This window comes from Dryobates pubescens, chromosome 9 (genome assembly GCF_014839835.1).
Source record: "Dryobates pubescens isolate bDryPub1 chromosome 9, bDryPub1.pri, whole genome shotgun sequence".
Taxonomy (NCBI): Eukaryota; Metazoa; Chordata; class Aves; order Piciformes; family Picidae; genus Dryobates; species Dryobates pubescens.
Genome location: NC_071620.1, coordinates 25,757,696 through 25,784,759, shown reverse-complemented (window position 1 = coordinate 25,784,759; position 27,064 = coordinate 25,757,696). Strand labels below are relative to the sequence as shown.

Below are 27,064 nucleotides of genomic sequence, written 5' to 3'. Positions count from 1 at the left end.
TGTGGATTGCTTTTTGGTTTGTTTTTTGTTTTTCTTTCACTCGTCCTCTTTTCTCTCCTTGTTAGATGCTCTTTACTTATCTGTGCCGGAGAACTACCACTACCTTAATCAGTCTGGATGTATAGTGGATGAGACAATCAGTGACAAAGATTCTTTCAAGGAAGTCATTGTGAGTTGTTTCCCTTGTTCTACATGCTTTAAAAATGCTGGAAGTTCACATGTCTGGGGTCCATTCACAGAGCAGGGGACAAAGCAAATGCAGCTCTCTCACTGAGGCACTAATCTGACAGGGCCTGTCATTTTGGGCACGCTTTTACATTCTCTTCAATATTTGATCTTTGCTGTATCATTTAAGAGTGTGCTATAATTTTGTGAAATTACTGCATTTGGAATTAAAAGAATATCAGTTGGGAAGATATTGAGACATTTAGATGTCTATGCCCTTACCTGCTTTTATATTACAGCTATGTCTGTTTCCACTGTTTTTTCCATCATGAACCTTTCCCAGTTCGTGTAACATCTACTGGGTAGAGTCCATAGTGCAACACATGTGGAGTGAAGTACCTGGGCTTCTGTGACTTTAAGTTGTAAGTGGGAAATCCGGTTGCATGAAGTAACTTGCACAATAGAGTTTAAGAAAATTTAAACATATGTTAAAAAACACATCCAGGGTGAGTCTTCCTCTGAGTAGTTTTATATCTTTCAACCAATCCTATTAGCTGTAACCTGCAGTGTGGGCAGCCTTGCAGAGGGGCTGAGGCTGCCAGGCTGCATTTTCAGAGCAAGAGATGGGCACCTTTGCCTCTTTACCTATTATAGTAATCTCTTTTGCCTATTTCTATTATGATTTAAGTCACAGAAATGTTACTTAAGTGAAACTTCCTTGTAGCAGGCAGAGAGGAACTGCATCATGAATATGTAAATAAACTTCAAGCGTTGATGCCTTGCTTGCAGCTCTGTTTTGAAAGGTCTTCTATACAAAATAAACCTTTGACCACTATCTCTTCTCTGCTTCTAGTTGTGGATTCATTGCCATATTGGCTATTCATAAATTCAACACATTTTATATAGATCTGCTTTTCTTGCACGGTTCTGCTGTGAAACCACAGTAGCGAGATGTGTGTTTGGGCTTCATGGTCTGCCCAGAGCATTCTGCAGAAGACCTACTGAGAATTCTCCATTGCTGAGATAGCAGATAAGCAAATCTTATGTGTTGCTGTGTTTACTCCCCCGTGCCTTGTTATCTACAATTCTAATTGGCAAAATTTGGTAAAAGCAGAGGTTATCGGTTACTAATGCAAATTAGTGGAATTTTGTCTAATGCACAACTCAGTAGAACATTTCCATATTTCTGCAATTTCAGTGAAGAATTCCATAGCAAGTTACAGCCTCCTTACAGCAATAAAGGGGATCTCTGAAAACCAGGGTGATCATTATAGGTACCAAGATGTCCTTGTTGTGTTTTGCAGCATATTTGGTTTTGGATGAAACCAAAAGAATTAACCCCTGCCAGTCCTTTGTTAGTCCTGACTTGCTTTTCTAAGGCCTGACAGCACAGGTTGTCCTTATTTCCATTTTTGAGTCAGTGTGCATGTTACTGAAGAAGCTCACATGTCATTCCAGACTGCAATGGAAGTTATGCAGTTCAGCAAGGAGGAAGTGCGAGAAATTTTGAGGCTGTTGGCTGGAATTTTACATCTAGGAAATGTTGAATTCATCACTGCTGGTGGAGCTCAGGTGTCTTTTAAAACAGGTGAGAAGGCTGTGCAACCAAAGGTTTCATGAGGCTGTGAAAGCTGTTTTCATTGCCAGTATGTTTGGACATAGAAAGGACAGACAGTGAAAGGTTCATACTGATTTTTAGCACCTGTACCATTTGATTAAAATGTTGTTTGGGGGCGGGGGTTGACAGATGAGGCAAATTAGTCTGCTGCTGAATGCTAGGTCTTAATTAGGGAAGACCTTGGGCATGTGTTTATTCTTTTAATAGCTGTGAAATTCCATTTCCATTTCAGTCTAATTCCTTCTTTGAAATATTCTCAAGTTGATAAAACATAAGTGCTCAAGTACATTCCTTAACTGAGATCTCTGCTGAAGGTATCTTTTGTTAGAGCTGTCAATACTTGAATTACAAATCTGCAAGTATGTGCTGGTATGTTTAAAGATTGGACTGGCAAGTATTTTAAATGTTTGTTCAAATACAGCAATAAAAAGTAGCATTATGTACTGCTTTATGTACCACAGCATTGTAAAACTGCAAATTAAAGTGTGCATGTAAGAAAAAAATGATAGTTCATTTTCTTTATCCTCATCAGAGCAGTTGAAATGCATTCATGTAAACAAAGACTGAATTGCCGTTATGTATATCTGGAAAAATGTGTTAGTGTAAGCAGTAGATTGTTTGAAGAGATTGTTTGAATCCTTGACATTTAACATTAAATGGAAAATACTTATTTGTGACTTACTTGTGATGAATTTCTATTGTTAAATTCCTTAATTTCTATTGTTAAATTCCTTCATTTGTGCCTATTTATGATACTGTGGCTTTTTATAAGCAGCAAAAACATATCCCACAGTTTTTAGTTGTGTTTTTGTCTCTAATCCCCATCATTTTAGAAGCATCTAACAGTAATAGAAATTGGTTTCATAACTTTATATATTTGAGGGCATATTTGTATTTCTCTTCTTATTGCCAGCTCTGGGTAGATCTGCTGAACTACTGGGATTGGACTCCACACAGCTAACTGAAGCATTGACACAGAGATCAATGATACTCAGGGGAGAAGAAATCCTAACACCTCTTAGTATACAACAGGTAAAGCATCTCAGTTTTGATGTGTTGTCTTGACATGGCTTGGTCTTCAAGACCAGGAAAACCATTAGTCACTCAGGAACAGAGGCTTAGCTCATGCACCAGAGGTTGCTGTCAAAAACACTAGATAGTTTTTTGGGGAAGGATAGAACTGGAATTTTAGGAATTTTCATAGATCCCCTCCTATCATCCTGCCAAGGTTCATAGCTTGGCTCTTGTTATTAAGCCTGATTGCTTATGTTACCTTTCTTTTCTTTTTATTTTATTTTTTTTTTAATTCTAATCACTTAGGCTGACATTTGTCATTATGGACATTTCTGCCAGGTGTGTGGTTTTTAAAACTTCCAGCAGAATTAACTTTTTTTTTTGAGAGGGGATTACAAATAGGTATGCATAAAATTACACTTAGCACTAGAAAGGGGTAAATTAAGATGTTATTTCCTAACTTTCTTTTTCCTTCCTCCATGCCTTAAGTTTATAATTTCCTATTATTTGAATACTTTGTCCTTGAATTATATTAACCTGAAAGGAGGTTGTAGTCAGGTGGGTGTCAGTCTCTTCTGCCTAATAACAACTGGCTGGAAAGCAGCCCAGAGGAAAGAGACTTGTGGGTGCTTTTGGATGAGAAGCTCAGCATGAGCTCTCAGTGTGCACTTGCAGCCCAGAAAGCCAATGAGATCCTAGGCTGCATCAAGAGAAGTGTGGCCAGCAGGTCAAGGGAGGTGATTCTCCCTCTCTACTAAGCTCTGGTGAGTTCCCGCCTGGAGTACTGTGTCCAGTTCTGGAGCCCCTATTACAAAAGGGATATGGACGTGCTGGAGCGTGTCCAGAGAAGGGCCACAAGGATGAGCAGAGGGCTGGAGCACCTCTCCTGTGAGGACAGACTGAAAGAGTTGGGGCTGTTCAGTCTGGAGAAGAGAAGGCTCCGAGGTGACCTAATTGTGGCCTTCCATTAGACCATTTTGCTCAAGGCCCTATCCAACCTGGCTTTGAACACCTCTAGGGTGGTGGCTTCCACAACCTCCCTGGGCAACTGTTCCAGTGTCTCACTACCCATACTGTAAAGAATTTCTTCTTAATATCTAATCTAAATCTACCCTCTTCCAACTTAAAGCCATTCCCCCGCATCTTATCATTACATGCTCCCCAGCTTTCCTGTAGGCCCCCTAAAAGCACTAGAAGGCCACTATAACGTCTCCCCAGAGCCTTCTCTTCTCCAGGCTGAACAGTGCCAGCTCACAGCCTATCCCCACAGGGAGGTGCTCCAACCCTCTGATCATCTCCATGGCCTTCTGGACTCACTCCAGCAGTTCTATGCCCCTCTTATGCTGGGGTAACCGGAACTCGACACAGTACTCCTGGTGGGGTTTCATGAGAGCAGAGTAGAAGGGAAGAGTCACCTCACTTGTCCTGCTGGTCACACTTCTTTTGATGCACCCCAGGTTGGCCTTCTGGGCTGCAGGCACATATTGCTGGCTCATGTGGAGGTTTTGGCAACTGATACCCCCAAATCCTTCTCCTCAAGACTGTTCTCAAGCCGTTCCTTGCCCAGCCTATATTTGTGCTTGGGATTGTCCAGACCCAGATGCAGGACCTTGTACTTGGCCTTGTTGAACTTCATTATGCATTGCTTTATGCTGTGCTAAGGACACTGACCAGCAAAGTCTGGTAAGTTCTTAGTTACAGGGGCAATTGATGTGTTGTTTATTCCTTCCTTAATGCAGGCAATAGACAGCAGAGATTCTATGGCTATGGCACTTTATTCTCAGTGTTTTGCTTGGGTCATTAAGAAAATCAACAGCAGGATCAGGAGCAAGGAGGACTTCAAGTCCATTGGAATTTTGGACATATTTGGATTTGAAAACTTCGACGTAAGTTTGGAAAGGTTGTTCAAATGTTATTTATGCTTCCTTGTGCATATCTTTTTCATCTTCACTTAAATTTGGTTATGGAACATGTTATGACTTAAACCAGTTCCTTGTTTGCAAAGTGAGATACTTGGAGTACAGAGATTTTTTAAAATTTCTTGTCTCTTTAGGTGAATCGTTTTGAGCAGTTCAATATTAACTATGCAAATGAAAAGCTGCAGGAATATTTCAACAAGCACATCTTTTCCTTGGAGCAACTGGAGTACAGCAGGTAGGAGATAAAATGATTCACTTGAAATCTGGGTTCCCAGCTACTTTTGCTTCCTTCAAAAATCTGTTGGGAACTGTATTTTTTAAAGGCAAGCTGATCATCCTGTTATTTGCCAGATAAATGTACCAGCTCACTCCTGTTTCTGTACTTGAAATCATTTTGGTGGTGTTGTCAATAAAAAGGCCTGCCTTATTTTCCTTAGGGAAGGACTGATTTGGGAAGATATTGACTGGAAAGACAATGGAGAGTGCTTGGACCTTATTGAAAAGGTAATAAAGAATTTGATGCTGGCACCCATTTCTACTTTTTTATTCTGAGATATGTCTTTAATTGCCAACATAAAGAACAAGCACGGAGATTGGTGGATCTTGGATGTTTTAATAGTCAGCTTTTAATCAGATTATTTCCATGCATGGATTATAGATTATAAAATCAATATGCGTATCTTTTGTTGTAGCAACACCTAAGAGTGTATGATTATAAATAAAAGCCATATCTGGAGATGATTTGAACTGTGGGTGCTGAAGTTTCACATAGGTTCATTGACTAAGTAGATAATTTTATGCACGAAAAATTTTTGAAAGGCTGTTTATACAAACTCCTCCAATAATCAGGAGCTGCTTAAACTGAGATCTTGGAAGATGGGGACACATTTTGTGGCAATGTCATTGTATGCATCTGAAAACTTGCTGCTTCTGGTATTGTTTTTCTCTATTTTGGCCATGTATCATACGTTGTATGTTTCAAAAGGAGTGTTGTCAGAAAAAAACAGGATTGTATTTCTCTATGAAGGTGAGATTTTTAGTCCTGTATAGATGGTTTCATGCCTCTCAACACACAGCAGCATTGAGAACTGGGGACACCTGCATCCATCTGTGCACAAATTCATTTTCTGCTTCTTCTTGCTGTTCTAGAAACTGGGGCTGCTGGCACTCATCAATGAAGAGAGCCACTTTCCTCAGGCTACAGACTCCACTTTGCTGGAGAAGTTGAATACCCAGCACGCTGTATGTGATGTTTTGCTCTTGTTTTCTGTGCAAATGGGGTGTCTCTTTGCTTCTTTAGAAATTTATGGTTCATATATATGGGTGCATTTGTAAAGGCTGTTTTGGACATAATCCTACTTTCATAGCAATCCATATCATTTGCTGTCAGGACCGAGTCAGTTACCTGGAAGCATGTGTCTTTCTGTCCAGTTAAATGTTTCCATACTGGTGAATAGACCAAATTCTGCTCTTAAAGCTCTGACAGCCTGCAGTAACTCCAATTATTCTGATGTTCAGTTTTCCTTAATTTAATGAAGTATTCACCTGGATTTAATTTACTGAAAGGTAGCAGCTTCCTGTCCTGATTAGTGATAATTGTAGTTGTGATCCTAGAATTATTTTTGAGAATTTGTGGGATATAAGCATATTCACCAATCTTTGTAACTACCAGTTTAAGACAGAGCCTTCTTATTCAAAGTGCCATTAATAGATAGTTCTACCAGATGGGGCTCAGGTTTAGTATAATGCCTTTTTATATACTATAAATCTGTTATTACTGTACTTGAAGCAGCCCAGACTGACAAATCCTATTATCGTTATAAGTTTGTTGTTTGCTTCTGGAGGTGCTAATCCTCTGGGGAGGTCAGTGGAAGACAATGGTTTGTTTAGATCTGGGTTGAGAGTATAATATGACCCTTTGTATCATTCCACTCCGTGACTGTCATCATCCCTCCGTTGCCCCTCCACCCCATCTTTTTATCTTTTCTTTCTCCTCCAATTAGAACAATCCTTTTTATGTAAAACCGAGAGTTGCTGTTCACAACTTCGGGGTGAAGCACTACGCGGGGGAGGTAATTTTCTTTTCTTTATTTGCTGAAATTATTCCAGATGGAGTTTTCATTAGCTTAATTTTACCTTGAGGCTGCTTAAAATTAACTAAAGCACTCTGTTCCCTCAGTGCGTTTTACAGTACTGCTCTTGCGAGAGCTGCCTGACTTGGTGTTTGACTTGGTGTTTGAATGAGTTTTCTTTGCTTCTAGGTCCAGTATGATGTCAGGGGGATTTTGGAGAAGAACAGAGATACTTTCAGAGATGATCTTCTGAATTTGTTACGTGAAAGCAGGTACGTTGCTATGATTTTTCTTCAGGGTATGATGTTAAGGGCTATTGTATCACCTAATTCTGCCAGGGATTGAATATGTTAGACTTTTTTGTAGCATCAAACCTGGACAGAGTTGAAATGAGCATAAAAGAAATATCAGAGGTACCTGTAAGCAGGTTTGACTGTAATCACTTGTGACTTGTAGAGTACCTCATCCCTGTTCAGTCCAGGATTTTGCCTGAGAGCGGTGAATAAGGATGATGAAAGCTAGAGATGGTTTTTAACTGTTTTGGGGTGTCTCGTAGGCAGCATGCTTGTGTGGTTTTTTTGCTTCACATACAGTTATAATTTGCTTTTATTCCTAGCATTTGCTAATATGGTTGAAAGTTTAGTGTGAGGGACCTACTGCAGTGGAAACTGCCATAGTCATTGCTTCAAAGGGAGAATTTCTATAAAGATTTAGGTTACTGCAAGTCTAAGCTTGGATGTCTTTGGTACCTGCATGCTTCCTGTCATTCTGCTGTGTAAGGTCTCAGTGGCAGGTACCATGTCCCTTTCTGTAAGCGTATGATTAAGACTCCAGGAGACGCAGAAGAGTGACAGAAGAGGAGAAAGCTGAGCCCTGACAGTGGTGTCTCAGCTGCTGCTCTCCACCCATCCTGCCTTTCCATGCAAGTTGTTTGTAAATCACTTAAGCCCTTCTGTGCAGTGGAAACTGTTAATAAGCATTTCCCTCTCTACCTTGTTTGTTCTGGTTTCATGATATATCTGACATAACATCTGTCAACTGAAAAGTTAAAGCTGCTGGGTCTGTGTTTCTGTAGAAGTGGTACATAGAGGATACCCAGCTGACAGAGTAGAAAACATCATGCACAGCTGGTATCTGACAGTGTGGTTCATGTGGGTGGTTATTTTTTGTTATGGTCCCAAACAGGCTGGAAGTCTTAGGTTCTAGTCTTTATTCAGGTACAGTTGCTATTACAGTCAGCTGGAGTTGTGCTTGAGTGAGTAGAATAAAATGCAGTAAGGACTCTAGGACTTCACATTTTGTTTCCTTAGTGATATGTAGGAAGCAGGGAAGACAGAAACTCCTTGTTATATTTTACTTTGCTTTGGTGTTTTTCTTCTGCCCTGAATAAAGTCTACAAAAGCACAATCTATTGCTTACTAAAGATTGTGAATAAAATCAATAACCATTTTCTGGATGGAGGAGCTGCTTTCTAAAGTGCAGTGTACTCTTTGTGTTCTGTGGTGACAAACCTCATAGTCTGTTAAAACATTATTTAGAGGTGTTGTTTTTCTTTCCCATTTCAGTCTTGATTTCATCTATGATCTATTTGAACATGTTTCAAGTCGCAACAATCAAGACACTCTTAAATGTGGAAGCAAGCACCGAAAACCGACTGTCAGTCTTCAGTTCAAGGTTAGCTATGTGTCATCTCTGTTAGATAAAACCTGTTCAGTAAAGAACAGTTGTAGATTAAAATAAGCAAAACTTCAGCATCAAAATATTGCTGTCTCTTCTATGAAACTGCACTTTATTAACCAATGGGCTATAATCTCTCGCTTCAAGCAGATGCTATCTTCCACATCACACCATCTGCACAAAACTCCTGTTGCTTTCCACTTGCTTGTTTGTGCTTATTTTAAAGCTCATATACAAAGTTAGTCTTTCTCATCCTGATTTTCCTTTCTGTTCTAAAACCAACCAGAAAATCACACAAAGCCTTACGGCAGTGCTTGCATGCTAAGCAAAATAAGTACTGAATAAATACTTCATTAAGGTGTTGCCTTGCTTTTTAGCTAAAACTTTGGAAAGCATTTTTAATAAACTCCTTTTTATGAAGCTTTATAGCCCTCCCTTCAAATATGGCACCACACAGAAATCTAGCATAAAGTCTATCTGCAGATTATTTAAAAGAGAAAAACTGGCACAAGTCCTTCACTAAATTGTGTGAATACAAGTCTGGATTAGTTGTCTTTCATTATGTTTGAGTTAATATATATTTGCAGTGTTCATTCACTTTTTTTTTTTTTAACAAAAAGAGCATCAGACTCAAACCCCTTCAGGGTAGATTTCATCATGATAGGCTATTGCTAAGTGTTGGAAAGAGCAGCAAGGAGTGTATGCTGGGGCACACACACTGTCTTTTATTAAACAGTACTAATGTTATATTGCCTGGACAGCTTGCTTTGTGCTATCATCTCTCATCTCAGACAATACCTGCTTCTTGTGGTGAGGTGGTATTTACTAACTCTCCGTGGGATAGCAGAAGGTGTTTCCATGCAGTCATTTGTACCTGTGTAAAGTAGACATTTAAGATGTTACTGTATAAAATTTCACCATATTTTTACTTCCACTTTGCAAGGCAGAACACAATGTAGAGTTCCTCCTCTTCTCTGTAAGAGCCCTTGGACAACATAAAGTATGGTAAAACATTAGATCAAAACCATTGTTGCCTCTTATTTAAAGCTGCAGTAATGGACTATTAAATAGCCACAAACTGACCTTCACATCATGCCATCACCAAAAAGTTAGTTAGGTTGGGGTTTTTTTTCATGTTTTAAAGGCTTCCAGGAATTAGTCCATCTCATTTCAAATGATGAACTTTGCCTTCACAGTTGTATTCTCATGATAGGCTGACTAACCCTTATTTTCATTTGACAGCCTGCCTAATGTGGGCCTGGGGGTGCACAGAATAGCTGAGGTTAGATACCATCTGTTTCAGTCTATTGCTGTTCAGACTATTGCAGGGCAAACTTGGGATTAGCTCATAGCCTGACAGTGACTTAGAGGCATGCAGCTCTGTGCAGAATCTGGCCATCTGTACCACAGATAAATGTGAAAGGTTAAATGATTTAATATTAATAATTATAAATTACGTTATTTCTGTTCAGACTGACCAACTTTTCCGGTAGTAGCCTGTGTTGAGAGAATTGGCTTAGTTGTCCATAGATATTGTAATGTTCACACAGGTTTACTCCAGATGAAGCTTTTGAAGCTGGAAATATTTGCCTTTACAAAAAAATACTTGCCTTTTAGTCCTTTGGATATTTATTGTTTGCTGCCCCCTGACTCCTGGTCTGTAGGCTGGCAAAGGCAAAAGAGCTATCATTTATGTTCTAAATGACTTCACCATTTGCTCCCTTTGCTCCGTACCAGCTCTTATACACAGCCACAACTCTGCCTGTTGTCTTTATCATGTCATGTTTAATCATCAAGAAAGCCTTTGCTTTGCAGATTAAAGCAAGAATTCATTGTAACATTGTGCCATTGGCGGTTTCACTCCAAAACACAAGGCAGGACACACAGTGTTGCTCCTTTAAAAAGTGAATTTTCTGTGTTCTTGGCAGCCTGCCCTGTAGCCTCTCCACTGCCTGGCACTCTTTGAGAAGTGAGGCATTACCATTGCTAGTCTTCTGAACTCTTTAGAGCCTGAGTTCTCCTCCTATACATTCATTAGTATCTCTGCCAAGTAAAAGCAAGAGTTGAGTTTAAAATGGCTTATCATACTTAATGATAAGATGAGGCAAGTTTGAGTAAGGTACAGAATGACGACTCAGGCAGGAAAGGGGTGGATGTATAATTAAGGTAATGATCATAAAAGGGCTGAGGGATTTTTGTGATTTTTATCTCCAGGTTGAGGTTCAGACAACTGATAATCTGATGTGTATTGGGTCATTCAGAGTTCTAAAACTAGAAAAAAAACATGTTTTCTTCTATGTTTTATTTAGCTGAACCTTATAATCTTTTTATTGTTAGATGCCATTAACTATCATATGAAATAGCTGTGAAACTGCTTAGTGCATTGTCTTTCAATAATGTGTTTGCTTTACCACTGTTCTTTACTCAATTTCTGTTTAATTTCAGGAGAAGTGTTTTATAACCTATTAGTGATAAAACAGTATCTACTGTTTTCTAAAGTAACTAGGTTTTCAGACAATTTTAATACTTTTTCCAACCTCTTGACTTACATTTAGTGTCAGATAGCACTTTTATGAAGTAAGGTTGAGACTGCACAGTAGAGAGGAATGCTCTGTGCTGCTGATGCAGGGGAAAGCAGAAGAATGAGTGGGTATAGGGTAGTTGAAATAACAAGGGGAAGTCTGGGTTTGTGGGTATTTCAGTTTTACTTTGGAACCCTTAGCCTTCCTTTTGCCTTGCTCAGGTTTTGCTGTTTGGGAATGTAGATCCTAAGTCCTAAGCAGACATTCAAAAAGTCCTTGATACATCAACTTTCCAATTTGGTGTTTCCTTATGAAGTTTTCTTCATATGTTCTTCACTGTGAAATGATGATGATAATTTTGATCAGAAAGGCTGGTGGAAGAAACAGACATGCATCTATTAATTCTGTATGTTTCAGAGCAAGAGCTTAGATGGTGCAGTAATTTCAGCTGTATACCACTAGGTGTTGCAGTTAGATGTTGTGTGCAGTGCTAAGCTGCAAGAGTTTTTGCTGGGTTATGTTGTTTGTACAAAAAAGTCAGCTTGTGAAGTGCCATCTTTTTTCTATCTGTGTTTTAGGAATCGCTTCATTCCTTAATGGCAACCCTGAGTTCTTCAAATCCTTTCTTTGTTCGGTGCATCAAACCCAATGTGCAGAAGGTAAGATATACATTACCCTTATCTTTTCTATATATCTCAAGCCTAATCTTTCATTGCCTGTCTGATTATTTAGCAGTGTGTGAAGCAGAGGGTAGCATTCCTCACTGACTTTGTAAAGGACTTCAGAAGGTGAAGGCATTGGGAAAGACTTTTGATTTTCTCTTTACATGTTGGCCGTGTCTTTGGGCACCCTTTGGGCTCCCAACTTTGATAAACGACTTGCTTTAAGCATGGTTATAAAAAGAAGACAGAAGGTTGCACTGCACATTTGATAACTCTGTGAGAGTCTTTTTAGGAAGAATATGTCAAAATGGAAAAGTTTGTTTTAAATTGCTAGAGTCAGCAAATGGTGGTACCTATAGCAAAACTGATGTGAAGGACTTACTCTCTTGTCATCAGACTCTTAGTCTTTCAGTTCAAGTACAGTTTTAAGTGTCTCCATGGTGGTTGTTCAGTTCTGTTACAGATTATTTTTAAAACAGACTGGGAAACTAAGGCTGACTGTATCAATTTGTCTTTTGAGTCACAGATAATGAAAAACAATGTCAAGATTTAATTTAGGCATGTTGGAGGGTTCTCTAGAAATTAAGCAGTAATGGTATAGTAATTACTGAAGTTAATATTGTTTGTTGCATCTGGTTTTGGTTTTATAGACCATTATTCAGGTATGATCTGGTTATGGTAAAAAGTGCAGGAGGCAGAGGTGCTAATGAATCTGGTTTATGGTTTTACATTTTTCTCTGGGATACCTGGTTAATCAGGACACATCAAACCTGGCAGATATGCAGTTTTTTATACATCCTCAGTTGTGCATGTTTTTGTTAGCTGTTGGCTCTGTTGTTGCACTAGTCCTTTGGTGTGTGGTGTCACATGCAAAGTGTGGGCACCTTAGCAAGATGAAACAGCCTGGAAGTGAGTAGGACCTGCTTTCTGTATCCTGAAGTGTTTGATCCTCTAAGATGTGCAGTCACCAGGTAGTCAGACCCAGATGGATGGAAGTGTCTTGGCTGGTACCTGGGGTCTGTGAGCCTGTGTGTAGCAAAACCACTGATCACTGAAGGACAGCAGTTTTGGAAAAATTGGTTTGTTCTCTGCTCCCATTTCTTCCTGGAAGCTCCATCACTCTTACAAAGCCCACATGCTGACATGGAATGTAAGACTTTTTCTCACTTGTCATTTTACATCTGTAAGGCTTATCTCCACAGTATTAAAATCAGAAGGATTTGCTATGATCAATGCAAGAACCAGGCCCTTGTTGCATTTCCATAGCAAGGAAAGCACTGTGTTCCTTGTGGTTCTACTAGTCTTCCCACTAGAGCTGGACCCAGGGAGACTCGGCAAGGAGAGAGCTGAAGGAAGAGCAGAGGAGCAAAGCCCTCAAGCTGCCTGTTGCTCCCTGATTTGTATAGGAATATATGACACACCTGTTGGTGAAAAGCCTTTGTAACTCTGAAGGGCAGGAGCTGGTGGTGCTCAGAACTCTGTTTTACACTGGGAATATGTTTGAATTTCATAGGTGAATGAGGTTGAGCAGATGGATGACAAATTCAGAAGCAGAATGTGCAGCCAGCAGTGCTTCCTCTGTTCTTCTAGATATTAAAATATATTCAGTTTACATAAGAGATATGATAATTTACAGTAATTATTTGATGGTTTTGGCTGTTTAAAAACTAATTTTTTGATCATGTGACAGTGGAAAGCAAAACCAATTTAGCATATGCAGTAAACCACTGGGCATTTACATATCAAAGCAGGATTTACACTCATTAGTGCAATTTCCTAAGGGGAGCACATAGAGTACATGGCCTTTTGTCACAAGACATTTCAGCAAGCAGGCCTCAGACAAGAGAGGACCTATTAATCTTTGGGAGACCCCTGAACAATCACTGTATCTGTTTTCAGTTTCCAGTCAGTTCTGAACTAGCCATAAACTGGAAAAGTTTCCACTCGATATGCTTAACGAGTATTTTCTGCTAGTGAAGGGTCTTTCTCCACAACTCTCCTTATCTTCAGTGCAGCTTGCAAAACTGCAAATAATTTAATCCTTTTGAACTTTGACACACCTTTCTCTGTTTCTTAGTCTCATGTTTCTTTTCCTGCCTCCTGTTCTATTCGATAATGGTTCTTCTCTGCAATCTTCCCTTTTCTGATCTCCATCTACCCTTTTTTGTGCATCAGAAATTAAAAGAAAAAAACCCCAAACCAACCAACAAACAAAAATCAATGATACAAACCCCCAAACAACAAAAAACACCATGTCGTCCCCGCACCAAAGAGAAAACAACCGGAACCAACAAAACAAAATGAACAACAAAACCCCCCACCCAAATGCAGCAAAACAGACTGTCTCTTTAAAACAAGCTAGCCAGGAGCTGAATGTTTCTTTTAGCTTGCTGCTATTAATAAAGTTGCTAAGCCTTGGTGCTGCTCAGAAGGTAGTTGAGGGTAAATTTAAGATTCAAACTTCCTATGCCAGCTGTTTCAGAAGTAATTTTTTTCCTCTTGGTCAGAAGGAGCCAGCCTCAGGCAGACTGGGTCAAGCTCCCTTCTCTATTTAGAAGTTTTCTTCAGCAAATATATTGGCATACTTTTTGCAAGTGGCACCCACCTCCAGCATCTGCAGGCCTTCATCTCTGCTGGTCTCTTAAAACTCATTATTACAGCTTGCTTCTGCAATCCCTGTTCTGGGCAGGTTCAGATGCACCTATTATCTCATGCCCTTAGATAGGTGGGTGCAGCCACCTCTCTTTGGTTACAAAGCTAAGTCCAATGATGGACAAAATCATGACTTCATTAGAACTGATGTTGATGTAGCAGGAATTTCACTCTTTTTTTGCCTGCTCATTTGTTGTCTGTCATTCTCTTTTTGTTGTAGTGATGGTCTTGCTGCTGGCAAGATAAAGGCTGCCTTCACAGGAGCTTGTGAGCTCTGAAGGGGCAACTCTGTTTCTCTGCAAGTTTTTTATATTAGCTTTTTTAATCTTTAAATTTAATTAGGTAAGGTAGCGAAATGAGACAAAATGGAACCTATATTGTAAACTGATTGCGGGGTAGAGGCTACAGGGAACAACAGAAAAGTGAAACTAGTAATAACTTTGCAATTCAAACAAAGACTGGGAGAAAAAGGTCTGTAATAAATTCTGTGAGGCTTGCTGCTGCTTAGGAATCCTATCATGCTCCATATTCATTCTGGGAAAATTGCTATTAAGGCGATAAGATTGCTAATATTGCTTCTGGGGCCAGAGCCACTTAAGGGATTGAGGTACGGCTATTGGCACCTGCAGTGTGCTTTGAGGCATAGCCATGAGACATCCCAGAAGAGCAAGCATTATGTCCCCTGATGTGAAATAAGATGCAAACACACTTTGCTGGGCGTCTGAATTAAATTTGTGTGCTTAAAGTAGCTCAGAATCATTACAAATGTTAAGTATAGCATGATACCAACCTAAACACCAGTTAGAAGCATAGCTCAGGAGCATGGTACAAAGTAACAATGAGAGAACAGCTTGGCCTGGTCTGTGAGGGTGATTGTTTGCAGGGTATAGGTACAAGTTCAGGGAACATGGTATGTGAACTAGTTGTCAATGTGGAATTGCAGTGTTCTCATATTGAGAATTGACTATGAATTATTGAGTCTGCCTTTTAGAGAGATGGTTTGGTTTTTTTTCCAGAAATACTGATAAGGACAGTGTGAGTCTAGTATCACTACGGAGCACTGGCATAGAGCCTGGAAAGATGTTGCATGTTCTGCTTTGAATTTGTGAGCTTCAAGGATCTTCTACTATACCTTCAGCACAGGATTGCTAAGCATCTGGATAAAACTTCACTTTTAAAGGTCTTTATAAAAAGAAAATAAATAAAATAGTTACTAAAGTGAGCCAGCTTCAAACTTCTATGTTCATCCATAAAGCATGGGCTTTATGCACCAATATCACACGATCAACAGACTCTTGGTCTCCTTACTGAGGAGTACATGCCTTTGTGGGCTTTTCAAGATGCTGAGCCCAGCAGTTAAAAGAGCTAAAAAGTTTTGGGCCCTAAATGGAGGTGTCCTAATGGTTTACTCATGTAGTTGAAGAGCCCTTCAGTAGAATCTGCAGTGTCCTCTGGTACTGGGAGATAGCAGATCACAGGATAAATTAGACTTGGCATTCATAAGAAAAAGGGACTAGAAAGTCTGATCGTTATGTTAATAGCTACTCTGCCATACCTTTAAAGGAATAGATTATATATGTGCAGTGCTATCTGCAAGAAGTTAAAGTCTGGTAGTATTCATTTACAGCTGTGTAAGATGCTCATATATTAAAAGATCCTTATTGCTCATTTTAAAAAAATCTCTCTTTAATCTCAGTTGTTTCCATAAAATGCATGTTTTAAGAAGGCTTTCTGACTGCCAATTCCTGCTGTCTCTACTTCTGCAGGAAGAAAAGACATGAGCTCTGAGCATGAATCAGACTTGCTGGAGAAGCAAGGCTCAGGGACCTTGCACAGCTCCAAATACAAACTATTTATCTGTACTCCTTTAATTAGTTCATAAGGCTTCATTGTTTGTAATCAGGAAGGCACTGTCATAAGGTGTGGCATCATCCTGGCCAACGCTGCTTAATGCAGCTACCTGGACCTTTTTGCCTTGAGTTTTGCAGAATTACATAGCTTCAAATCAAGACTTGTGGAGTATGTTCCAGCTGCATCATTTCTGGCACATCACTTAAGTAATTAGATCAGGCACTAGAAGACTCCTTAGGTAAAAATGATAAGGAAAGTGGGTGTGAGGAAAGCAATTGCTCCTGCTCACATGGTGCCAGCAGTAATGGTATATACGAAGCAGCTTCCCTGGCTAAAAAAACAACATGATTCCTGCAAGCTGTTCTGTGCTACACAGGCAGTGTCCATCATCTTTGTCACCTCTGAAATATCACTCCCTTCACTCCTGGGCTTCAGTGTGTTGTTTATGCTGCCCAGAAGCCACTGGGTTGTCTCTTTGTCCCCATCTGAGAGTGTGGCTGCTTCCTGGGCTGAAGTAGGTCATTCCACTCTCCAGGCAATCACCCAGACAGGCATGTCCTTCTTCTTCATCAAGGTTTGTTGTTTACTAAGCAGGGCTGACTAGGCACTCCTTTGCTAAATGTTTGTCTTTCAGTGACTGGTGTAAAGACTTTAAAATTGAGATGTGTAAGGCTGAGGATAGAGAGCTGAGATGGGTGCTGCCAGGGAGGGAGCAGATGCTGTGCTGTAAGGATTGCATCAAAGTCCAGGCAGTGAAGGCAAAAAGATTTTTGTATGTTTTGCAGCATCTACTTGCACAGTTTCCAAATTTCTCAGAAAGACCATTTTGGTAGGACTGTGTTTCACAAATGATGGGAGTAATTTTTGGATTGTAGATAGTAACTCGGGCAGTGTTCTGTTGTGAGCACGCTGGGGGGATGCATCAGGAACAGATGCTGCTTCAGGAGGGATTTGGGAGGACATGACCCAAACAGCAAATTACCAGAACGATTCTGAGGAAAAATGAAATGCCTCGAAGTGGGACATTTTTAAAGTGCAACACTTGCTATGTAGTTCAGTGTGGTATTCAGAAATTGGAAGGATATTGACTGCTCTGGCTATTTTCCAGCTGATTTCAAGCATTGTAATAATTCTGCTTTTTGTGCCACCTGATATTTTTTTTTGTGATTTATGAATCCCTTCATATATGACTCCGTGATGTCAGATGGGCATTTGTACAACTGCAGTTGCTGATCCCAAGTCTGAAGTATTTGCTTTATATACATACCAACTACAGAACTTTTTTTCCTTCTCCAAGTATTTGAATGGCAAGCATTGTCACGCAAATGTATGCACCGAAAAAGCGTGTACTTCGTCAGGCTTTGGAAGTTTTCTTTTTTAACTAAAGAAAAAAGAAAGCAAGAAAGAAATCCCCCCCATGTCTAGATGGCAATTTGCATTCAAATCCTGTTTGCTGTGTTCTCATGGTAACTGCTCCCAGGGAATATGCAGAGTCCATGACAAATAGACATCCTTAGAGCTCCAGAAAGCATTGCTAGGGTACAGGGTATTGTTCTCTAGCAAAAACTTTTTGATGCTCATAACTCCCTTGCTAAACTCTGTCTTAAGGCATTTGGTGCGTTTTATCTCTTAAGGTTTAGGAATTTGTCGGTTATTTACATTCTTGATGCCTATAAGTTGAGATTAGTCCTCACGTCCTGTTAGTCAGGAATATCTACAGTGATTGCTGTAGAGCCAGCCCTCGCTAGGCTTGACTTCCTTTGAGTAGCAGCAGGAATGAATTAAGCAAGTACAGCCAAAGATATCACATGAAAGACTTGAAATACCAGTGAGCTGAAGAAAGCCCTGTTCTCTGTGTGTGCATAGCTGCAGCTGCTAAAGATTCAGTTTTTCACTATGGACGAATGCTGAAGGGTGGAAAAGCCTTTAAAAGGTAAGTGCTTTAATTCACACAGGTTTTTTTAATAATTTTAATCTTGCATACTTGGAGCTGCTGTGGATGTGTAGAAAAAGAAAGTGTCTGGAGTTCAGCTGAGCAAGCTGTACTGGAAATGTTTCTGGGCTTTTATTCTCTTTCAAAGATACATGCAGCATCAAGATTATAAAAAAAGCCTACTAAATTTACTGGCCTGATGATGTGTTTGAGTGCCAGGAGAGCTTTGCTGCTAAGCAGTCTGCTTTAATAAATCATGCTCTGTTTTAAAGTTAAAAGGATGATTGTTCACAGAGCAGAGAAGTCGGCAGACATAGAGCTGTACATGCAGAGCAAGGAGAAGACCTGTGTTGTAGTGATGTAGTTTTCTGGGGAAAGATATTTCTGTTCTTCATCAGTCTGTGGTGTAGATTCAGAAAAAAAAACCACAGCTATGTAAAGTTTAGGACTGGAGTATTCTTGTAATTTAACAAGACATAAGGCATGGCTGTAGTTTTGTTTTGATTACAGGATAAGAAAGTGACACCAGGGACAAGTGTGTTTGGGGGTGGGGGGAGTCCAGGGAGATATCTGCAGCACCCATAAGTCTAAATTAATCTTGTAGTTTACCTGGAGGAAATTGATGGGGCACATTTGTGACAGCAGTTTTTTTGCCACAGAAATACAGGAAAGGGAATAAGCCTGAAAATAATAATTGGAAAAAGAGTAGTGTATTTTGACTGTGTTTGCTGTGTCAACTCCCTGCTTCTGCCTCCAATGAAACCACCCAACCCAGCAGATAGAATAGCTCTGTTCTTCACTACTGGTTGCTTCTGGGATCTGCATTTTGCTTCTTGCTTTCCCACTTAAAGAGCTTGCCTCTGCAAACATTATAATTCAGCCACAGGGTAGAAAATTAGGATAAAATTGCTTGAGAGAACCTGTTTTGAAAGGAATGAGTTTGATCCTGCATCATTGAAGTCTATGGGAGTTTTAGTCTGATCTCAAGAAGATTTGCCTTGCAAATCTGGATGGAGGAGATAGGATCTGATAAAGTGCCAATGGGACTGGGAAAAGGGGGTTCTTGCAGTCGTTCTTCTCTTACTGATGTTGTGTCCTTTTAAACCCCTAGTGGTATCAGTGGTAGAAGGTCAAAGTAGAGGTATTTCTGTTGTGTGGAACATCAACTGTATGATTTGGTATATCTTTTGCTAAAACTGCTTAGTTTGTCAAAAGACAGGATTTGTTTCTTATTTGTTGTCTTATTCAGAATTTGCAACCTGTAATGTAAATGGAAGCATAACAACAATGATTTTTTTTTTCCCCAATCAGCTAGATTACTGGTAGAAATTATCTAAAAGTTATAGTATGGTCCCAACTATTCACAGATCTTTGTCAGAGCTAACCACAGAATACAAAATCTATGTCAAGAATAGAAGGTAGTATTGTTTCAGAGGAGACTTTGGTCAGTTGCTAACCTTTTTTCTCTTCAACTGGTGTGTGTGTAAATGTGTGTGTGTGTGTTTTTCTTAATTTAGTCATAGGATGCAATAAAGAAGCAAAGACTTTATAGGGGAAAACCTCATGGTGATGAATTTGTAAGGACAAAATACTCTTCAGAACATCTGTTATCTTGCAAGATGAGACTTTAAACATAATTATCCAATGAAAGTGCATCAAACTGTTTTATCTTTGTTGACTAACTTAGCACTCAGAATTTACCTTTTTTTGTTAGGTTTAAACAGTTCATATGCCTGTTCTTAGGCAAGGCACTAAGTTCCTAACACTGTCGTTATTTCACTGCTAGATACAGAAGTGGTTTCAGTTCTATGAAGTAGAATGTAGTAGCTGTAAAGGCCATCAGCTGATCTGTAGTTCTGTGACAGCAGCCAGCCTAAGCTACAGGAAGTTTCTGGCTGACGTATGATGAGGTTTGAGATTGCTGGTTTTGTGTCCTCCATGGTCCCCACATACATTCCATGTTTAGGCAACAGGGAGCTGGGCAGCTGATGCCACTCACAGGAACTTTGCTGGGAAGGTCGTAGCACCACAACTGCTCAGGCTTTGTGGGCATATTAGTTTTGTTGCTCTGTCCCAAGCACAGGGTAAGCATTCAAGTCTGTGAAGCTGCTAGTGAGCCAAGAAGCCCATTGCACCATGTAAATCACTTGGGACACTAGGAAGTTTTTAGTTCTGGCTGCCACCTTGGATTGTCACACAAACCTGTGAGCATTCTGCAATGTTTGTTGTAGAAAAAGGAAGTTTGTCACCCAACTCCTAGTGCTATGTTGTATTTCCACTTTTTCCATGATAAGATCAATTCTGGCATTTTTGAAGGTTACTTTCTCTGGATCTAAGTATGTAGTAAGCAGGGGCTTTTGAGGGTCTCAAAGCTTTAATAGTCAAGCAGAGCTAAAGTAGATGGCTTGAGAGAAGACACCCACTTTCAAAAAGACAAAAATCTCCAAATCCTTTGTGATACTGGCTTTCTCAAATGAATGGCTGTCCCAGATTCAGCATGAAAGGGATGAGTGTGTCCATCTGCAGCTTACATCATTTGTGCATATTTAGCCAAAAATAAAGAGAGTTCAGTCTCATTAATTAAGTAATCTTTCAAACGGAGAAGTGATTATTTCTTTTTCAAAGTGCTCTAGCAAAAAAAGTTTTAGAATAGAAACAGATAATTTGCATAGCAAACAAAGTCCGATTTAGGAAAGCTGATTCTGTCTTCAGTGCCTCTTTCTGACTCAAAAATGAAGGATTATGCTTTGTTGTATATTCTAGCCTGGGCTAGGAATTTCTCGGGGGAGAAATGGCTTTCAGCTATGCAAAACTGCCATTTTCCTGTGATCACTGGTGTGCACATCACAGTGCATCTCAAATCAGCTGGTGTTCTTAAAGGGCATGTACCTCTCATTGGCCTTAATTAGCTCTAAGCACACATCTAAATCCTTTACTTAAGTTATTACTGGTTTATGCTATTTTAGGTGTGCTGACTGGCACATAACAGAGTACCTGGAGCCACGATGCCTCTTGTTACACAGCTTTCAAGAGGAGTGAGGCATGTGTGCAGCTCCCTTACAGTTTTGTACCCAGCCTAAAGTTGCAAGTTGCCTGTGCAGAGGAGGAGGGAAGACAGCTCCAGTGGCATGGAGTTTATGTGGCTGGCCAGTCCCAGGAGAACATAGTGCTGGTAGGTCAGCAGTGAAAATGCATCTAACCAATTGTGGGGTATTAACTGTGTCTTTTCACCGTGATCAGAAAGTGGAAAAGAGGTAGGAAAAGAATCCACTTCTGGGGCAGGAAGAGCCATACTGCTATTTAAATGTGTCATAGCAGATTGTAAAACCATAGGTAAGGACAAAACTTTTCTCCACAAACAAGGTCATCTATAAGAGTCCAGTAAGTGTGGCTAAGCAAACTCAGAGGGGCCTTTCAGGGGGAAAAAGGCCATTGAGCAATGTTCCTGACTGTAAATTCTTCAGGTTTTGTGTCATGGGCCCACCTCTCCAGCCTGTCAAGATCCCTCTGGATGGATCTCTTCCCTCCAGCATGTCTGCTGCACCACACAGCTTGGTGTTGTCAGCAAACCTGCTGAGGGTGCACTCAATGCTGCTGTCCACATCGCCAACAAAGTTGTTGAACAAGACTGGTCCCACTACTGATCCCTGAGGGACTCCACTTGTCTCTGGCCTCCACTTGGACATGGACCCACTGTCAGCCACTCTTGTTTGTATAATATATGAAGAAATCAGTAAAGAGGTTTTATGCTTGGTTTAGAATAGAATTTTCAGAATCATCATAAATATCTAATTGGATTTTGATGTGTTTCTCAAACATCAAAGAACTGGAATAGAAGACTTTCCAACTCTTAATGAGTAATGAGTCTAACAAAGCAGTCCAAGAAGAACATACCTGTTGCTTTTTTCTGTGAAACACATGTGCACAAGAAAAAAAAAACAAACAAACATTCAGTTTCTGTCCCTTTCCTGCAAACCTACACAGGTTTCTCTATTCTTGATAATCCTAGGGCTAGTCAGGTGCAGATCTGCAGGGCAGGTCCTGAATTTATAGAATCACAGAATGATTTGAGCTGGAAGGGACATTAAAGACCATGTAGTTCCAACCTCCTTGCCATGGGCTTGGACACCTTCCACCAGGCCAGCCTGCTCAAAACCCCATCCAACTTTGTCTTGAACACTTCCAGGGATGGGGCATCCACACGCTCTCTGGGCAACTTGTTTCAGTGCCTCTCTTCTCTCATAGTGAAGAATTTCTTCCTTACATCTAACCTAAACATAGTCTCTTTCCATTTAAAGCCATTACCCCTACCCTGTTACTATATGCCCTTGTACAAAGTCCCTTTTCAGCTTTCTTGTAAGCCCTCTTTAGGTACTGGAAGATCACTGTAAGATGTCTCTGGAGCCTTCTGTTCTCCAGGCTGAACAATCCCAACTCTGTAGAAATGCATAGGGATAAACGATACAGCAGCTCAAAGGACCAAATTGTAAGAAAAATGCCAAGTTAGGCTGACACTATCTGTGACATGTAAGATTTAGAAGTAATTAGCATACTGGTGACATGGAAGCAGCTAATGAATTGGGTCATTTATCTGGGCCACCATAGAACTCTTGCTGTCAGCCAGGTAGTTACAGGAATCCACATCTCTTTCTGCAAGTCTGAATTTCCCCTTTCTAGACTTACAAACTATCTGCAGTGTTATCCATTGCCTCATACTTTTAAAAGCAGATCTTTAAGTGCCCATTGCAAGTCTGCTGCAGTATAGTTCTTAGGCAGACTCCTGGCGTCCTGGGCTCTTCAGGTTGAAGCAAGCAGTCGATAATGACAGCAAAAGCTCTGGACAGCCCAATGGGGCTTTTTTGGAGCAGAGGGTCCTGTGTGTTAACCACTCTGGCAGGGGCTGGTGTGGGGTCCTGACGGAGCCAGACAAGAGGAGTGTTTCATGAAGGCTGGGTCATGGCATGCTTGCAGACAGTAGCCCGGAGGCAAGAGCCCTGATGGGATGGGAATAATCTGCCCTTTCAGGGCTACCCGACCTCTGGTGTCCTAGCAACCCAAAGCTGTTCAGCTGAATATTTTGTGGCATTTCTGATTTACACATATCAGATACTGGCTGTGATTTAAGCCTGGCTGATTTCCCATTTCTGCCTTCAAACAAAAGGCTCAACACAGAAAGGAGAAAGGATTCCTTAGGAGATGATTTTATAAAATCATCTTTTCTTTTTTCTTTCTTTCTTTCTTTTTTTTCTTTTGGTGTAAGATTTGCACTGGAACATTTCCTTGCTTGAGAATGCACTGAGCAGCAGTTCTGCACATTACATCAGCTTTGTGCTTTGTAGGCATCTTTTATGAGCCAGTGAGGGAATAAACTGTGTGCAGGGGTGAAATGCAGGAGAAACTGCTTGTGGTCTCAATATTGAACAAAGGGTGTGATCAAGTGCCAACTTTTTAATGTTGCTGGAATCTGATTTTGACTTTTTGGTTGAAAGTTGCTGGCCCTTATGGCCATACAAAAAAAATGAATGTTCCACACTTAAATAATTCAAATTTTACTGTTTTAAACCTTGTAGTTTGCAGAGGCATTATTCATTGTTGCTGCAGGGTTTTCCCCATTTTTAATGATTGGAGCTATTAATGTGGAGGAATGCTATATTATTTGACGGTGAACATGTAAAGGCTTCCTAACAACTTAATCTAAGCTAGTCCATAGTGCTTCAGCCTGTGTCTGTACAGGCAGCCACAATAAAATCTCAGCCAAACTTCTCTTGCTAGACCACTAAATACTTGCATAGGTAATGAACTTGCTTGCTGCCAAGGCAAAGCTTGCATGTGGGAAGCATGGTTCTGGATTGCACCATGTGCTGCAGGCCAGTAGCTCTGTGTCTTGTTCTGCCCTGGTGCAGTCAGTCTTTTGGAGTCCCAGTACAAAGGTTACAGAACTCAACACTAAACTTTTCCAAATCCACACAACATCCTGTTCTCCAAGCTGGTAAAATATGGGTTTGATGGATGGACCACTTGGTGGATAAAGAACTTGCTCAACAGCTGCACCCAAAGGGTGGCTGTCCATGGGTCCATGTCCAAGTGGAGGCCAGTGATGAGTGGAGTCCCTCAGGGATCAGTACTGGGACCAGTCTTCATCAGCGACATGGACAGAGGCACCGAGTGTACCTTCAGCAGGTTTGCTGATAACACCAAGCTGTGTGGTGCAGCAGACACGCTGGAGGGAAGGGATGCCATCCAGAGGGACCTTGACAGGCTGGAGAGGTGGGCCCATGACAACCTCATGAGGTTCAACAAGACCAAGTGCAGGGTCCTGCATCTGGGTCGGGGCAATCCCAAGCATCAATATAGGCTGGGCAGTGACTGGGTTGAGAGCAGCCCTGAAGAAAAGGAGTTGGGGGTGCTGGTGGATGAGAAGCTCAACATGAGCCACCAGTGTGCACTTGCAACCCAGAAAGCCAATCACATCCTGGGCTGCATCAAGAGAAGTATGGCCAGTAGGTTGAGGGAGGTGATTCTCCCCTTTTACTCTGCTCTGGTGAAGACCCCACCTGGAGTACTGCATCCAGCTCTGGAGCTCCTATTCTAGGAAGGATCTGGATGTGCTGGAATGTGTCCAGAGAGGGGCCACAAGGATGACTAAGAGGGCTGGAGCACCTCTCCTATGAGGACAGACTTGAGGGAGTCGGTGTTGTTCAGTCTGGAGAAGAGAAGGCTCTGAGGAGACCTTATTGTGGCCTTCCAGTATCTGAAAGGGGTCTACAAGAAAGCTGGCGAGGGACTTTTTAGGGTGTTGGTAGTGATACAACTAGGGGGAATGGATCCAAGCTAGAGGAGGGCAGATTAGACATTTGGAAGAAGTTCTTCCCCATGAGGGTGGTCAGACACTGGAACAGGTTGCCCAGAGAGGTGGTGGAAGTCCCATCCCTGGAAGTTTCTAAGGCCAGGCTGGATGTGACTCTGGGCAACCCTGTCTAGTGGAAAGTGTCCCTGCCCATGGCAAGGGGGTTGGAACTAGATGGTCCTTGAGGTCCCTTCTGACCCTGACAATTTTATGATTCTGTAAATTAATAAAAGTAGTATTTTTCCACAACTGGAGTGCTGAAGAGGGACTAGTTAGACTTTTTAGTTTAACTTGCTGTGTGGCAAACTGAGGAAACCATTCACACCTACTAGAAAGAAGAGAACGTCTTGTTTTCTTTGGACTGCCTGGTGGATTTAAATGGTCCCACTACCATGGGTAAGCTCTTCCAAAAAATACTCAGTGAGAAACAGGTGTGCCTTCTGGTTTGGATATGCCTTGCTTTAATTATCATGCTTTTTATTTCTTTATCTGATGTGTATTAGAGAATGTTGAATGTACTATCAAAGCTTCTCAGCTTGCTCATTGATGAGCTCTTCATGGCTTTTCTTGAAGTCCCTTAGTGTGTTTTTTTAACTCAGATCATTATTGTTGCACTTCTTAACTAAATGGTTTTCAGTATAGTGGTCTTCTTTATTGTATTCCAAAGTTGGACACAACATCTCAGAGCAGTTATATTGCTGAGGAACTCAAAACACAAATCACTAAACTTCTGAAATATTGGAGAATTTTTAGTATTCTCTTTGAAATAGTGCCCCAAAATAGAAGAATTTCAAGGTATAAATGGCATTCAGGCATGCAGTCCTAAAGGAATAGAGTGTGATCAGATCTGGAGAAGCAGCACGTGGGTGCCCAGGACTGAAGCAAACAAAGAATAACATGAGATTTGGATTTAGAGTCGTCTTCTGCTCTCCCTTTGCTCTGTGAGTTGATGTCTCTTGTCTCAGCGTGGAGTGTGATGTTGGCTCCTTCCACCCATGAGTTGCAAGCTCTTGTGACTGGAAGTGAGGTTCTTCCACCTTCTCCTTTCTCCTTACCTGCAACAGAGAAGACAAGGGAATATCCATGTATCTTCTCTCCCCCCTGTATGGAGCTGCAGGGGAAAAAAGGCTGCGCAGTTTTGTGTCACCAGGGAAAGCAAAGAAAGGTTGTGATAATGTGAATGAAATCCGTCTGCACTACAGTTTCAGGATGTACTGCTGAAGTGATATTATGTTGGCTTTTTGGTAAGAACTAGCTATGTGGAGGGTTTCACATATTCAAGTGTGATATTACTTGTAGTAACACTACATTAGGTATTAGAAGTACACAGGATTAGATTCTTACATGAATGGTTGCAAGAAGAGTTTTCCAGCTATGTCAGATTTTGTCCATGCAAGGTGAAATTCATCTTGAAAGGGTCCTCTCAAGTATTTTCATCTTCATTTTCTATCACTTGATGAAACTTCATATTTTTCAAGAATAAATGTGTGATACTGAGCACCATTTGCTGAAGAAATCATGTTAGAGGAACCATCCTAAAACATGACTTAACTGCTTTTAAGTATAGAAATGGATTTATATGCACAGCCTGCCAATAAATTTTTAAGTAACAAAGAAACCAAACTTGTGAAATGTGAATGATAAAGTCTGGCACGGAGGAATGAAAGTACAGAAGCAAAATTAAAAGGAAAATAAGGGTGGGGTGTCAGTTCATGTAACCAATGTGATGTTGCTGACACGGAGGGTCAGAGTTCCAGCATCTGGAATTGGTCTGTATAGAGCCTCAGTGGACACAGAGCAGTGTTTTAGCAACCATCATGTTGAACGACTGTAACATTGGTGTTGGCCATATTGACATGGAGTTGGTAAGGGAGGGCAGCTGTCTTTGCAATTAGTACCTCACAGCATGTTTCTTCATGGTACGTCTATGGCTATCAGGCAGTCTGATTGATTTTCTTCAGGAGCAGCGTACTGACCGTTCACAATGTGGGGAGAATGAGGCCAGATTGGGGTTTACTCTGTGGGGACTGGAAACTTTAGTGAGGATGACCTCAGATGAAATGGCAACATATTGCTCACAGGTGGAGAAGGAGGGTTCATGAAAAGTTCCAGCTGGGGTCCATGCTGTGATT

At 40.8% G+C, this 27,064-nt stretch overlaps 1 protein-coding gene across 1 annotated transcript in view; it reads left to right on the top strand.

Annotated features, from left to right (window-relative positions):
* The window catches only part of MYO10 (myosin X), a 134,312-nt gene that overhangs the window by 67,900 nt on the left and 39,348 nt on the right, over positions 1–27,064 (top strand). The window contains exons 8-18 of the mRNA XM_054163998.1: positions 66–169; positions 1,624–1,753; positions 2,697–2,815; positions 4,537–4,683; positions 4,851–4,951; positions 5,154–5,220; positions 5,866–5,958; positions 6,720–6,788; positions 6,978–7,060; positions 8,354–8,462; positions 11,566–11,646. Coding sequence (XP_054019973.1) covers positions 66–169; positions 1,624–1,753; positions 2,697–2,815; positions 4,537–4,683; positions 4,851–4,951; positions 5,154–5,220; positions 5,866–5,958; positions 6,720–6,788; positions 6,978–7,060; positions 8,354–8,462; positions 11,566–11,646 — 1,103 coding nt within the window. The remainder of the gene's footprint in view (positions 1–65; positions 170–1,623; positions 1,754–2,696; positions 2,816–4,536; positions 4,684–4,850; positions 4,952–5,153; positions 5,221–5,865; positions 5,959–6,719; positions 6,789–6,977; positions 7,061–8,353; positions 8,463–11,565; positions 11,647–27,064) is intronic.